This window comes from Schistocerca nitens, chromosome 8 (assembly GCF_023898315.1).
Source record: "Schistocerca nitens isolate TAMUIC-IGC-003100 chromosome 8, iqSchNite1.1, whole genome shotgun sequence".
In the NCBI taxonomy this organism is placed as follows: domain Eukaryota; kingdom Metazoa; phylum Arthropoda; class Insecta; order Orthoptera; family Acrididae; genus Schistocerca; species Schistocerca nitens.
Window position 1 is genome coordinate 418,908,456 of NC_064621.1, and position 16,765 is coordinate 418,925,220.

Here is a 16,765-nt window from a genome sequence, read left to right on the forward strand (position 1 = left end):
CAGTTACCTGTTTACTTTGAAAATCTAGGAACAATTAGTGAATCACAGTATAATTTTAGGAAAAACTTGTCAACTATTTATGCTGTAGACTATGTACTGAAATATATACATCGAGTGTCAGAAGATACAGCCTTTGCTCAAGTGATTTGTTGTGATCTAATTAAATCCTTTGACTCTGTGGAGCACATACCACTTCTGGAAAAATGGAATTCTATAGTACTGAAGGCAACACCCGTAACTATTAAAATCATATGTACAGAACCAAAGGCAAGTTGTCTGTGTTGACAAGAATATGTCAGGTATAGAACAAGTTACGGTAGGTGTTCCACAAGGATCATACTGGGCTCTTTTTTTGTTCCTTATAATGATCAATGATTTGCCATCATTCAGAATGTCCAGTACAGTGATAACAAAACACAGCACATGATTTTTAGTCTGAAAGGCAAGCATCCATCAGATGATTCTAGTTATGGTAAGTTTTTGGGAATATATTTAGACAACAAATTATCTTGGGGTCATCATGTACAATACATTAGTGGTGAGCTGTCAAGAGTAATTTTTATGTTAAGGCGACTTATGGACTGTGTACACAAAAAGTATGTTAGAAGAGCCTATTTTTGCTTCTTTGAAAGCATACTGACAGATGGTATTATTTTATTGGGGAGCTCTAGTTGTGTGCACATTATCTTTATGCTGCAGAAGGGAAGTTTTTGGGAATATATTTAGACAACAAATTATCTTGGGGTCATCATGTACAATACATTAGTGGTGAGCTGTCAAGAGTAATTTTTATGTTAAGGCGACTTATGGACTGTGTACACAAAAAGTATGTTAGAAGAGCCTATTTTTGCTTCTTTGAAAGCATACTGACAGATGGTATTATTTTATTGGGGAGCTCTAGTTGTGTGCACATTATCTTTATGCTGCAGAAGGAAGCTGTTAGGGTAATTACTGGTTCTTAATATAAGCCACACTGTAAATTTGTTTTATGAACAAAAAAATCATGACTGTAACAAGCTTACACATATACTATGTTTTAATTTAAACAAAAAAGAAGTTACAGGAAGCAAAATGTAGAGAAAATGTACATTGTTACAGCACAGGAGGGATAGTTGTATTTATACTCCATATCACAGACTATCAAAATCATTGAACAGCTATGAACTTACAGGGCACAAATTATTTAATAAGGTACCACATTCTGTACAAGAATTACCTGAACAAGCATTCAAACAAATAATTTTTATTTATTTATTTTCTGTCTATATAATAAAAAGTTTTCGGACATTGTCAGGAAAATTTAGTTTACAATACACATATACAGTAAAACATTTACATTCTTTCATAACAATATATGGATCAGACACATGTCTGTACACATTATTTTTCAAAAGGGCACTATAAGTAGATTCCTCTACAGTGTAACACAATTTAGCTTATATTTACAATAGTACAGTACACACAATACAGTGTATAATTACATTCTTTCATAGCACTGATAGATCGGAGACATTGTCTATATACACTGTTTTCCAAGATGGCACTACAACTTAAAGTCCTCTATAGAGTAACAGCACTTTTCTATTAATAATTGCTTCAGTCTACTCTTTAGCATATTTAGATTTACTTTCTTGAGTTCACAGGGTAGTGCATTGTAGAAAATTGCTCCCATTCTGTGTGGGCTGTGGTCCGTTGCCCTTTTTATTGGTCACAATTCTATGAAAATTTTCCCTTCCCCGTGTATCATAGTTGTGTACATTACTGTTTCTCATATTAAATTCATGATTTTGTTTCACGAATATGACTGTCTGCAGTATATACACGGAGTACACCGTAAGAATTTTATATTTTCTAAACATGTCTCTACAAGGCTCTCTCTTCTTTACCTTGGCTACTATTCTTACTGCCTTTTTTTGTAATCTAAAAAGTCTATCTATATGAACTGCTCATGCCCCACCCCATATCTCAATACCATACTGAAGGTGCAGATGAATTAACCCTAAATATATTTGCCTTAAAGTATCATGGTCCAAGAAGGATGAGACCCATTTCTGTAGATACACATTTCTAATGATTTTCTTGCAAATATTATCTACATGTTCCTTCCATGATAAGTGTTCATCAACAACGATGTCCAAAAATTTATGTGAATTTGCATATGGAAGACCCAATGGGGATGTAAATACAGTATCAGTTATGGCAGCATTATAACTGTGGATGAACTTCATTAGTACCGCTTTGTCTTTATTTACAAGAAGCTTGTTTGCTGTAAGGTATGCGGACAGAGTATTCAAACTGATCTCGGTACTGTTAGCTGCAGACTGCATATCACTGTCACAGCTGATGAAGGATATGTCATCAGCATAGCTTATGACCATGCAATTTTGGGGTTCAAATAAGTTATTTACATATACAAGGAACAGAAAAGGCCCTATAATGCTTCCTTGAGGCACGCCACATTGAAGTGTCCTGAAGTTTGAATTGGTTGTTAGGAGCTGCTCATTATTTTGATAAGTTAGCTTCACACACTGTTTCCTGTCTTTCAAATAGGAGGGAAGTAGTTTCAAGGCTAGTCCTCTCAACCCGCACTCTTCTAGCTTACACAGAAGAATGGTATGATTCACAGTATCAAAGGCTTTACTCATATCTAGGAAAGTGCCTATTACGTTGTCACTTTTGTCCAGCTTATTTAATATTTCATGTATAAAAGATGCTACTGCTGTTGTAGTAGATCTCCCTTTTCTAAATCCATGTTGTAGGTTGTTTAACAGATTGTGTTTGGTGAAATATGATTCAACTTGATTTAGTATTACTCTCTCTAACAATTTGCCTAGTTCTGAGGTTAATGATATTGGCCTGTAGTTTTTAGTGTCCATTTTTAATCCCTTTTTATGCACTGGTATAATTTCAGTAATTTTCAAAAGGTCAGTGAATACTCAATTTCTGAGGGAGGTATTTATCAAGTGAGTCAGGGGTTTCACCAATTCATCCCTGCATCCCTTTAGCAGTTTAGGTGAAAAGTCATCATAGCCACACGACATTTTTGGTCGAAGTGCTGATATGATTGCCAGGACGTCCGTCTTAGTAATGCCGTGGATATAAAAGGACTGGCTAGATTTTCCAAGATTAAAATTTTGTGGCTTGACATGAACTTCATTTGTACCAACTGTACTGAACTTTTGTATAAATTTCTCACACACTTCTTTTGGGTCATTTATTTCTTCACCATTTTCTTTTAATGTTATGTTGCTGTGTTCATAGGAATTCTGTTTCCCACTTTCTTTATGCATTATTTTCCAGGCAGTTTTACTGATACAGCTAGAGTTCCTTATTTCAGAGGCATATTTCTGTGCTTTTAGGTTAGTCAATGACTCTCTGTATGTTTTTCTGAGCAGTTTATATTTTGTTGGGAAATATTGTAGTTTAGTATCTCTAAAAAGTATATAGCAATCTTTCATTTTCTCCCTCAGTTCAATAATTTCAGAAGGGAGATTCTCGGCTTTGTGGTTTACAGCTTTATTTACTTTTTTAACTAAAGGACAAGTTTCATTTAAAATGTTACTGAATAACTTATAGAAATATTCCCCTTTTTGCATTCACTTTGCATTGTACACTGGTTCCCATTTTTCATTCCCTAGTGCCATCTTAAGTTTAGAATAATTAAGTTTAACTGTAAGACTGGTTAGTCACCCACCTATTCTACAACATAAATGAATATTTCAACTGTAATATATTACTGTGACACTAATAACAAGCCTGTTGTTGTTTCTTTTTAATTTATCAATTGTATTGTATTATACGTGTGATGTTATCTACTGCCGTAAAGGCTGATTGTCAATAAAATTATTATTATTATTATTATTAATAATTAAATTCTTTTTTAATCTATATCTCTGACTTTCAGCCTGATGAGCTATTTTCTTTCAAGTACTATAATTATTTTTACTCTGCATCTTACCATTCTGTAATCAATTGCTGTTCATTAGTGCTTTAGGTTTGCAAAATACCAGTAGGGATTATTGTGCAGTATGTTTATTACTCAATAAAATATAGCCATTTTCATTTTTTGTTTGATTTAGATCTTTTCAAAAAGGTTTTACCCTTGATATCATCAAAACAAATATTAACCACTACTTGAAATCCAAAATTTGCAATACCAAGAATTAGAGTTGTTCATCAGCTACACCATCTAACAAGCAAACTATCACCTTCGTACCTAACCTAAACCTCAAACTACACTACCAGTAAGTCTGTAAACACAATTAACATCCCAAAAAATAATGTAGAAGCGAAACAAAAATTGCCAATGTACTGTTCCATCTATGTACTGTTCCATATGATGTCACATGCTACAGTATTATTACATTAAAGATCAAAATCACTCTCAATAGGTTCACCTGACCCAATTTTACTGTGTGCCACTTACTTGGTAAAGGTTAAAACCTTTCCTGTTGGTGACTGTAGATTGTTAGTTCTGATATTCTTCGTATTCACATATTCTGTACTGTAAGAAAATGAAACACCTACAGCCATCTTTATGATGCCATTTATTGTGTAGTTACCAGCTTCAGTGCACCATCTTCAGGAACTAATGCCTGAACATGGTGCATTGAGGTGCCGAAACTGTAGCAACACATGGAGGACATCATTAGGATGGCTGTAGGTGTTCCATTTTCTTACAATAATGAACAGCTGTAGTCCCCCAGACCTCGAGACAAAAGGATGGACATACAGAAACATTCTCTAATACGTTACAGTATTCTGAAAAGCTATTTATATGCTTTACATTAGGACCTAAGCCTTGGACTGTGCTCTTCTTTTATTATGTTTAGCAGCTTCTGTTTGCCTCTTCCCGTTTTCATTGTACTATCATTTAGTAACAGTACTCTTCCTCCTTTTCTTAAATTGTTTTGAGGTAGAACTCCATGGCTATTATTTATTTTAAAAATGACACCTTGAACTACCAAATACCTGCGACATAGATGTCGATTGCTAGTCTTGATCACAGGGGTAGTCATTTGGTGGGCATAGTATTACCAGTAGAATTGTTGCTTAGAATGAAAGTTCCTTAATCTTGTATAGCCTATGTGTTAATTTAAGCAACAGTTGTGTTGTATTGATAACACTGTGCAATCCAGATGAGTGTGCAATCCAGATGAGGATCCCAGAGCTTAAAATTAATTGTAAGTTAAGAACATAAAACTTTCAGTGAAGTATTTTGTGTAACCTCCAGTGGTTTGAAATTGTGTTACAAATTTGTTCTTTAGCTTGGCCTTCAAAAACATGTGTATCTTAAAAGAGGTCTGATACAAACCACCATTATTATGTGGATAAAGTTGTGGACAAAGTGAATGCTTTTGCTAAGTAATCATGTGAGAAATCACTTACAGTATCTGACACATTTGTATGCAAACCACGAAACCTGTCATGTGATGTATGCTAATGTAACAGTCATATCCATACGTGACTTTTCTTATAAATTCTCCATTCCTTAATTTTGTGCACCTAACAAAATACTTCACCCATTTTGTATCATGTCACTTTGAAAGCAAACCTTCAAAGTAATGTAATGAGCATTCCACATTATCTTCCAGATGTCATCATCAGTTGAGGCTACAGTTTAACTTTAGTACTCTTCGTATTACTGTATTTGCCAAGGTTTTTCATGAGAGAACTTACATACCAGTAATGTTGTAAAGCCCTGCATTTTTTAAATAAAAATGCTAGCTTCAAAAACTTTTTTTCTCTCTATGGAACACTCTACCAGCCAAACTTCAAAACAGTTATGCTTATTGCTTCTTGCTTGATGAAATAATTCTATGACATAGAATACAGGAAGGAAAATTTATGGTTTAATGCCCCTTCAATTAGAAAGCCAGTAGGCAGGTAATAATAATGATAATTCTATGTGGCACAGTTGCCAGGTGCAAATCTTCTAACTGGACACTGCTTTGCCATCTTTTGTGTGCTTACTCTACCCCAGTAATAAAAAAGGAGTCTGCAGTTTAATCTTGAAGCTGAAACCATCTGTCATTCCTGATGAATTTTCACATCATTTAGAGGTTAAGCTAGATTAAAGGCTGATGGAAATATTCTGTGGTCCACAGTGATCCTGTGACCTTTCTGTTTCCAACACACACATTACTAGCCCAACATTAGTCAAATTATGAAATAGAGATTATCTATCTTGTGATAGTAGGCAGTCTGTAAAGACTACCCTAGTAGACTTTGCAATTTATTAGACATCATACTAGTAGAAAGAACACACTGTGAATTATATGAACATTTGATCTATATGCACACTGATGTAATACAGATATTTAATAAATTCTCATTTATATTTATATTCATGGGCACTTCCCTTAGTAGTAACTAAAAAATTACATTTGTTCCACAGTTGTATCTGATGTGATTACCAAGAACTATTGAAAGAGTCAACGGAAGAAAGTGCTAATCCACAAGAACATATTTTGGGTTATTTGCATGTTATATGTTTGATCAAATCCAAAGACAATAACATCAATACAAGAGGACTAAACCATTTATACAATAGACAATGCCTTCTAGTGGTACATATGGAGAGCTATTTTTACCAGCATGTGGGGAATTCTAAAATACGACAGTTTGTTTGTCAGAGTAATCCTTAGTAAACTGAGGGTCAGCACTTTCTTCTCCCAGTACCTTCATCACTGCCAGTCAGTATTTTCTGAGAGACAATGTAGTGTGGTATACAAGGCGTACCTCTTTTTCCCATTAATGAGACATTATTTCCTTTTTGTCAGCAGTGTGTGCGAGTATCATTTGACATTGGCCATGAGGCATCCATTCGTGCAAAACGCACACCAGAAGGCTTCACTCATGATTGGAAAGTGTTTGTGCGAGGTACAGATAATGCTGAGATACAGCATTTTGTGGAAAAAGTAGTGTTCCATTTGCATGAAACATTTCCTAAACCTATCCGTGGTAAGTGTCTTTACATAATTATTTAGTATTAATGTGATCTCAAATTTGTTTATACTTTATTCTCCGATACTTGTATCGAAAAGTGAATTGGATGACATTTTTATCACAATGGTGATCCAGTAACTTAAATAATATCTATCTCTCTCTCTCTCTCTCTCTCTCTCTCTCTCTCTCTCTCTCTCACTGTGTAAAACTGCATGCACGATAGCAGCAGCTGTTGTGTTGGTGTCGATCTTGGTAATAATTTGCATAATACGATGGGAACTGAATACAATGAACCATGATTTGGTTGTCAATAGTGAATCAGAAGAGTCGTTTGTATTTTCTATTGTTTGTAAATAAATTAGCTGGTATTTTGTTCCATTTGGTTAGAATGTAAACACACTGACACAGTTTTCTTCAAAATTGGAAATAAAACAATGGAAGCTCCAGGTTAGAATATCAGCAATATAAGGAAAGGATAGATTGAGTTTCAGACAGCCACAATGAAAAGACACTTACACATTAGCGTTCAGCCAAAGCCTTCTTCAGAGCAGGAAAATATCTCTCTCTCTCTCTCTCTCTCTCTCTCTCTCTCTCTCTCTCTCTCACACACACACACACACACACACACACACACACACATATTCACACAAGCAGGCAGACCTCGTGCACACATGACCACCATCTCTGGCAGCTTGGGCTACGTTGCACATCGGTCTATTACGGCAATCTTTTTTTTGCATTGAGATTCGCTAGCTATGTCAACTCACATGCAGATTGTCACATTCCAACCTAACATGGATGTTGGGCTGTGCTACAGGCTAGTCTGTCAGCATAACTAGTTTTCTGCCACTCACCACCAAACTGTTACATTCTAACCTAACCTAGACATAGGGCTATACTGCATGTCAGTCTCAGAGCACCTAGTTTTCTTCCATTAACATTTTTTGGCTTCGCCAACTTACAACCAAATTGTCACATTACAGCCTCGCTTAAGCTTTGGGTTTGCTACATACAAATCTGCCAGCACGTCTAGTTTTTTTACGTTCACTAAATAATTACGAAAATCAGTGAGCAGCCTTAAAATTCATAATAGCCAGATGAGTGAAAGTTATTCTGGCACACTCTATATAGAAAACAAATGTGATTGGTTCATATCTTCTGCCTAAAAAAAGCATTAGATTCTCCAATTCACTCACTCACTCACACCTCCTCCTCCTCCTCCCCCTCTTCCTCCTCCTCCACCTCTCCTTCCCCCCCCCCCCAATCCCCCACACTCCCCCAACCCCCCATCCTCACACACGCACACACAAAATATTTTCTTGGACAATAGGCTGTCAGCCATGCATTGTTAGAGGCTTCCCTCCTCATGTCTTTGCACACGTGAGGAGGTCCATTGTGAAGACCATGTAGGGCATATCATCATCATCATCATCATCACCATCATCAGTGTTCTGCCAAAAGGCAGGTATTCACATGGTAGTTCTCCAGGCTGTCCAGTCTTCTGCCATCCTCTTCAGGTCTGCATAATTTCCTCTTCCCTTTATGTCGTCTATCATCTTGTATCGCCTTCTTCCTCTCAGTCTTCTCCCACAAACCAATCCTTCCAAAGCATCTGCTAGCAAGCACTCCCTTCTCAGTGAATGTCCCAACCAGTTCTTTTTCCTTTCTCTGACAACCTTCAGCAGACATCTTGTCTCACCAACCCTTTCCAATACTGTTTCATTACTCACTCTTTCCATCCAGATTATCCTCTCCATTCACACCCACATCTCAAATGCTTCTAACCTTTTTTCATCCTCTCGTCTCAGCGTCCACGTTTCTGCCTCATATAGTGCCACACTCCAGACAAAACATTTGCCAACCCTTTTCCTTAGATCTTGACCTAATTTGCCACATAAGAGTCTCCTCTTTCTGTTGAATGCCACCTTCGCTATGGCAATTCGAGTTTTCACCTCCTGGTGACATCTCAAGTCTTCAGTTATTGTGCTTCCAAGATATTTAAATGCACTTACTTGGCTAATGGTAGATTGTCCTATTTTAATATTAGACAATCTGTGTCTTGTAGTGATGACCATACTCTTTGTTTTTTCTGTGTTTATTTGCATCCCATATTCCACACAAGCTTCATTCAGATCTTTGAGCACATTATTCACTGTCCACTCTCTTTCTGCCACTAACACCATGTCCTCAGCAAATCTTATACATTCTGTTCTCTTTCCACCAATACGTATTCCTCTTTTCCCGCCTAAGTCTTTCGCAATAATCTCTTCAAGGTATGCATTAAACAAAAGTGGTGAAAGGCAACAACCTTGTCTAACACCTCATCCAATGCTACTTCCTTCTGACATTTCATTTCCAATCCTTATCCTTACTTTCTGGTGTAAATATAGAATCTTTATCAGTCATCTCTCTTTCCAATCTACTCCTTTCTTCTTCAAAATATCCATCAACTTGTTCCACTGAACTCTGTCAAAAGCCTTTTCTAAATCTATAAAAACAGCAAATACTTCTCTACCTTTTTCCGTATATCTTTCCCCTATAGTTCTGAACAGGCCAATAGCATCTCTTGTTCCTTTTCCTCTTCTAATTCCGAACTGCTCCTCTGCATTGCCTCTATCCAGCTTGCCATATAGCCTTCTATTCAACACTCTCAGCAAGACTTTAGCTGCATGAGAAATTAGACTGATGGTCTGATGCTCTTCACATTTTTTAGTGTTTCTCTTTTTCTCTGTTGGTATCATAACTGTTGCAAGGAAGTCCTCAGGCCATTCCCCTTTATCATATATCTTGTTGCAGAGGTAGACTATTTCTTTTCTTGCCTTGTTTCCCAGACTCCTCAACAGTTCTGGCAAATCATCAATTCCACATGCCTTCCTATTCTTCATCTTCTTCAACACCTTTTCTACTTCTGCTTCCAAGGTGGTGAATCCCTTTCCATCTTCCGGCACATATTGCTCCTCTTCAACCTTAATTTCGCTTTGCATTTCATCCCCCTTATTCAGACATTCAATGTATTCTTGCCATCTTTTCAAAACCTCCTATGGTTCTTCCGCTAGAGTACCATCTGCTCTTTCTATTTCCATGTTATTCCTCATTCTTTTATGTTAAAAAACTGTCTCACTAGCCAGTCTATACATCATTTCATACTTTCCCTCTTTCTTCATTTTCTCTATTTTGTCTCGTTTCTGTTTCATCCATTTTTTCCTTGCTTCTTCAGTTTCTCTTCTTAATTCATTATTCAGTTTCCTGTACCTCTTTTTGCCTTTTTCAGTTTCTACACTTTTCCACTTTCTGCGCTCTTCGATGTTTTTCAACATGTTTTCTGTTATCCATTCTTTCCTGGTGCTTTGGGATACTCGTAATTCCTAGTTCTTCTTTGGCAGAGTCCATGAGTCCTTCCCTCATTTTTATCCATTTGTCATTAACACTTTCATCAACACTACCTCTTTGCCATTTTTCCATAAATCTGTTCTCCAAATCTGATGCCTTTCCTACGTCTATGAGTCTTTCTATGTTTAGTCTTTCCTTTGCTTTACCTCTCCAGACTTTTTTCAACTTAATTTGTATTTCTCCCATTACTAGGTTGTGGTCTGAATTTATATCCGCTCCTGGATAAGCTTTAGCATTCTGCAAACAGTTCCTAAACCTTTTTTGTATCAGGATGTAGTCCAACTGATATCTTTCCCTATTCAAATTTGATATCCCTGTGTAACGTCTCCTTTTGTGGTGTTCAAATAATGTGTTACCCACTGCTAATGAATTTTCTTTACAGAAACTAATGAGTCATTCACCTCTCTCATTTCTTATTCCTAATCCAAATTTTCCTACTTCATCTTCATCTCTTCCTTCAACCACCACTGCATTCCAGTCCCCCATGATGATAACACAGGCATTTCTATTTTCTTTCTCGATGAGTTCTTGTACTTTCTCATAATATTCTTCCACTTCCTCATTTCTATGCTGGCTGGTTGACATATATACCTGTATTAACACCATCATCAGTCTTCCATCAATATATTGTACCTTCATTACCTTATAACTTTTGCCCTATCAATATTCCTACTCCGTTTTTACCACTCTTGATTTCCCCTGAGTAAAAGAGCTTATAATCTCCCCATTCTCTCCCCATCTCATTTCACACAAACTAAGAGCATCTAATCTGTTCCTTTTCATCTCCTGTTTTGCATTCTCTATCTTTCCTGCTTGTAGTAGTGTCCTCACATTCCATGTTCCAGTCCTTACCTTTCCTCCTTTCACTGTCCCTTTCTTCCTTTCAAATATGGCATAGGGCATCTGCTGCACCATAATTAGCTTCAGGTATCCTATACCAGTCCGCCCCTCGTGGTCTCGCGGTAGCGTTCCCGCTTCCCGAGCACGGGGTCCCGGGTTCGATTCCCGGCGGGGTCGCGGATTTTTCCTGCCTCGAGATGACTGGGTGTTGTTGTGTCATCATCATCATTCATCCCCATTACGGTCGGAGGATGGCAACGGCAAACCACCTCCATTAGGACCTTGCCTGGTAAGGCGGTGCGGGTCTCCCGCATCGTTCCCCTACGCTCTGTAAAGAAGCATGGGACTTCATTTTTTTTCATCATCCTATACCAATCCACACTGATTCATGTATTGCAGTCTTCATTTTATTTCCGTGTTGTGGCTTAGTCAACAGCTGACACACACACACACACACACACACACACACACACGGCTGTAACAGACGTATGCCTTTGTGAATTGTCACTCCATGTCCTGCTCATCAGGAAAGTAAAGGTGATGTTTCTGGTACAGATTTCTGCTTTTTTTGGTGATATAGTGCAGCTCATATGTTGGGAAAATCATGTCTATATCTGTGAACTGTGTACAGTGCTTTGGGTTTCACCTCACCATTCACACTATGCCTGGGATGTCGACGGGTAGGTAAGAACTGTGTCATGCTGGAGTGTAACTGCAAATGGTTAGCGTCATAATACTGTCTGACTAAATTCAGAGTCTGTGCCACTTTCTCTTTTATCTTTTCTGTACTGGGAGGTGTAACAATTATTTGATATGATTTGACATTGACTTGTCATTTGTGAACACATTGTACTATTCTTGAGTCCTCCACTCGTTGCCTTATTTGCAGAAACTGATGTAGAATCACTTGGGCCAGCCAGGCATAACAGACAAAAGGCCATATGACCATACAACTTAATCAGTCACCTACTGTAGTCGATGGTGCCAAATGCAGCTGTCAGATCAATGTAGGCCCCTCCATAATCTTCTTCCTCAGCACCATTCTTTGTATTTCATGTGTGGTTTGAGACTTGGGCAGTACACAATTTCCGGGGTCTGAAATCAGCTTGCTTGTAAAAGAAGTTTTCTTCCAAGATGTTTGTGATGTGGTGGACCGTCACTCATTTTAAGGCCTTTAAAAGCATGATAATGATACAAATCAGAAATTCATTGGCTCATTTGGTTTTCTTAATGGTTTCAGCAGAGTGACACCACTGCCCTCCTCCATATCTTCAGCATTTGCAAGTTGGCGTCACAGATATTCGTCATGTCCAAGAGTCATTTCAGTGTTATCGTTCCAAGGTACAGAACCCTCCTGTTTGACACTAAATGCCCTGTTGGGCTCAGTGCTGGAGAAATCCATTTCAAACACACTTGTGAAAATTCTTCTTTGCGGAAATGGTTTTTGCTTCCCATGTCCCATAAAATGTTTTCTCGAGTCCTGATGAGTTTTTCTTTTCAGCATCAGTTGGCTGGACTTTTGATCTGCAGTCATTTCTGAAACGTTGCTTTTAGGTTTTGTGGGATCACCTCTGAGGATCTTGAGAAGTGCCCACGCTCATCTACTGTTTAATTCCATGTCAAGGTTTTTTTCGTCTCAACCACTATGTCTTTTGTCTTTCAATAATTGGTTGCTTATGTTTGTCTGCTACATGTGTGGTCTCTTCAGAGAAAGTATTGTTCTTGATAGTTTTTAACTAGAGGCTTGGCTGTCTCAAACAGTCCTGGGATATACTCTGAAGTTGTCATATTTCTCAGGCTCTGAGGGCATCTTTGCCGCCTTGGCTAGTAGATCCTCATTTTTCTGAAACTGAACCCCCTCTTGACAAGCAACTTTGACTGTTCCACATCCGTGTATCCAGAACAAGCTCATCATTGCCACATTCCTATGCTCCCTGCACCTGTTGCCCCCCCCCTCCCCCCCCCCCCTCTCTCTCTCTCTCTCTCTCTCTCTCTCAACTGTCAGCCAGGCTTCCCCAAACCTATCCCTCCACTTCCCTGCCGCCTTTCTCACCTCACCCACTTCTCTTAACATAACCTTCCACCACTGTCGAGATACAGGACCATCACAATATATTCAGCTGGAAGAATGTAGCTGTTCAGGCTTATGCATGCCTAGATGATGTTAAATATCTAATATATATATATATAATTTTTAAAATTTAATTTGTTTTCTTGACTTTCAAATTGAATTTTTCCTTTTCAATCACTTTTTTTTTTCATATCATATAGATCACCCACTCATTACATCTTATTGATGATTTTCTTACGAATGTTTCTAATTTTTCTGACTTTTTTTCCTTGCTTTTCTTCCATTTTTCTGTCTTTTCCAACCTCTGCATATTTATTTATTTACTTATTGCCACCCCCACGATTTCTAACTCTCCAAACTGTCCTCTCTTACCGTAATGAATCCCATCTCATTTTATATCCCTGTGAAACCTGAGTTTCTCCTGGTGTATACAATTTTCAAACAACTTACAGTAATTCAGCTAGGTAATATTTACAGCAACCGCCAATATTTCACCGGGAGCACACTCCACCAATGGCTGAATTACCATAAGTTGTTTCATTTTATATCTGTTCTTTTCAAAAACATGCCATTGCACTATCAAAACGAAGCTCCCACATTCTGTTTCTTGAAAACTGCTTTGTCCCTTTGAGTTACTCCAAAAGGTCTAACATTGAAAGTCTCTGTTTCTGGATGGACCAGGCTCTCTTACAGTTTCAAATACAATAATCTCTTGCTCTTACCTGGCTAATCTGTGACCTATACACCTCATCAGCAAATTTCCACTCTAGCACACATTTCTTCTTCTGCAAAATTCTGCAGTGATCTGCATGTTTCCTTGAATGGTATCATCTGCCAAGCCAACTTCAAGCTGCAACAATGTGCCAGACTTCACCTCAAAAAGCTATCCCACCTTCTCCTGAATTACATGAACCTGTCCCTCTGCAGCTCCCTAAACAGCCACACCACCAACCATCACTACTCTCCTACAAACCGAACTTGGCCAACCTCCTAAACATCCCACAGCCTTCACCACTGCCTCCCATATCAAGAATAACCCCTAATTCCAAGAACAAGTCACAACAGTACAGTGTCTCTAACCTCTCATCTAAAGCAATCTCCCCTCCTGAATTATCTGTATTATCTAAGGGCCTCACTTTCAGCCCTAAACGTGCATTGGATCATGCTGCTTTGGTGGACCTACTTTCCTTCAAACGTAATATTTGTGGAAAATATCACTTTGCAACTCAATCCCAAAACCCTTCCAACAGCAAACCTGACATTGAACCATGCCTCTGACAGTTCAGGCCAAATCCCAACTTAATCCACCACCAGTACCACGAAATCATCCCTTAGAGGCCTTTCAAGAATGCCTCCCATCCAGCATTGCTTCACAACCCTTCCTCAGGTCTCTACAACATGACCCTAACCTGTCCTCTGCAGAACTCCAGGCTCTACATTCCCTAAAAGCTGATGACTCCATCATTATCCAGCAAACAAAGGATCTACCAGTGTGGTACTTGACTGAAATGAGTACAAGGGGTGTTTGAAAAATCAGTGCAAAAATAAAAACTACTTACGTGTTTGTGGTAAACCATTTTTTTATTTTTCAACGTAGTCTCCTTTTAGACTTATACACTTCGTCCAACGCTGTTCTAATTTGTTGATCCCTTCCGAATAATAGGAATTGTCCAAGTCTGCAAAATAGCTATTAATTGCTGCAATCACCTCCTCGTTTGAATAAAATCTTTGTCCCTCCAGCCATTTCTTCAAATTGGGGAACAAATAGTAGTCCGAGGGAGCCAACTCTGGAAAACAGGGGGGATGTGAAAGGAATTGGAATCCTACTTCCATTAATTTTGCGACCACAACCGCTGAGGTGTGTGCTGGTGCATTGTCATGATGGAAAAGGACTTTTTTACGGTACAATCGCCGGCGTTTTTCTTGCAACTCGGTTTTCAAACGATCCAATAACGATGAATAATATGCACCTGTAATAGTTTTACCATTTTCCAGGTAGTCGATGAGGATTATCCCTTGCGAATCCCAAAAGGCACTCGCCATAACCTTTCCGGCCGAAGGAAAGGTCTTCGCCATTTTTGGTGCAGACTCTCCCTTGGTAACTCATTATTTAGACTGTTGTTTGGTCTCAAGAGTATAGTAATGTATCCATGTTTCATCCACAGTGATGAAACAACACTTGGAGTTGGGGATTCTTCCTGAACAACTGCAAATCATCCTTGCAACGCTTCACACGATTCCGTTTTTGGTCAAGCTTGAGCAATCACGGAACCCATCTTGCGGGTAACTTTCTCATGTCCAAATGTTTATGCAAAATATTATGTAACCATTCATTCGAGATGCTCAAAGCACTAGCAATCTCACGCACCTTAACTCTTCTGTCATCCATCACCATATCATGGATTTTATCAATGATTTCTGGAGCCGTAACCTCCACAGGGCGTCCAGAACATTCAGCATCACTTGTGCTCATATGGCCACTCCGAAAATTTTGAAACCACTTATAAACTGTTCTAATCGAAGGTGCAGAGTCACCGTAATGTTTATCACGCTTCTCTTCTTTAGTCTCCTGAGGCATTTTGCCTTTCATAAAGTAATGTTTAATCATCACACGAAATTATTTTTCGTCCATTTTTTGACAAAACTCGACTTCCTTGATTCACACACATGCCAAACACAAAGAAATAAACCAATATGGCTGAAACTTGGTGTGTGTTCTTTCCAAAGATGCTACTAACTAAACATAAGGTGTCATCTCTTGGACTTTGCATGGACTTTTCAAACACCCCTTGTATGTTAGTGAAGGTCTACGCCAGCTGTCTGACACCTCTACATACAGCGACTGTCATCAGGATCCCAACCCTGTGATTAAAACAGACCTGCAGTCCCTCCTGAAAACCTCAAGCCCCTCACAAGGACTAACACCTCAATCCATTGAACTTCTCACCCCACACAAACTATGCACTCCCTCCTTTTACCTTCTTCCTAAGATTCATAAACCCAATCATCCTGGCCTTCCTATAGTTGCTGGCTTCAGAGCAACCACCGAACGTATATGTTCCTTAGTAAATCAACACCTGCAAACCATAGTACAAAGATTCCCCTCCTACGTCAAAGATACCAACCATTTCCTAGATTGTCTGAAATCAGTGTCCATCCCACTCCCACCATACACCTTGCTTGTCACCATGGATGCCACCTCCCTCTATACCAACATCCTCCATGTACATAGTCTGTCTGTCGCTGAACATTTCCTTAGTCAGGCTCCACTTGAATCCAAACCTATGACATTCCTCCTACTCATATCAATCAACTTAATACTTACCGACAACTACTTCACCTTTGAGGGACGGACATACCAACAGATCGGAGGTAAGTCCATGGGAACCTGGATGGCTTCTTCCTGTGCCAACCTTTTCACGGGTTGCTTGGAGTGGCTTTCCTGGTAGCTATAAGTCTTCAATCCCTAGTTTTGTTTAGATACATTGATGACATCTTTACTATATGGACTCATGG

The 16,765-nt window shown here is 38.6% G+C and overlaps 1 protein-coding gene across 2 annotated transcripts in view; it reads left to right on the top strand.

The window, feature by feature from the left end:
- The window catches only part of LOC126198872 (protein AF-9), a 104,742-nt gene that overhangs the window by 8,383 nt on the left and 79,594 nt on the right, over positions 1 to 16,765 (top strand). For both annotated transcript variants that reach the window (XM_049935473.1, XM_049935474.1), the window contains exon 2: positions 6,786 to 6,963. In XM_049935473.1, the coding sequence (XP_049791430.1) occupies positions 6,786 to 6,963 (178 nt within the window). The remainder of the gene's footprint in view (positions 1 to 6,785; positions 6,964 to 16,765) is intronic.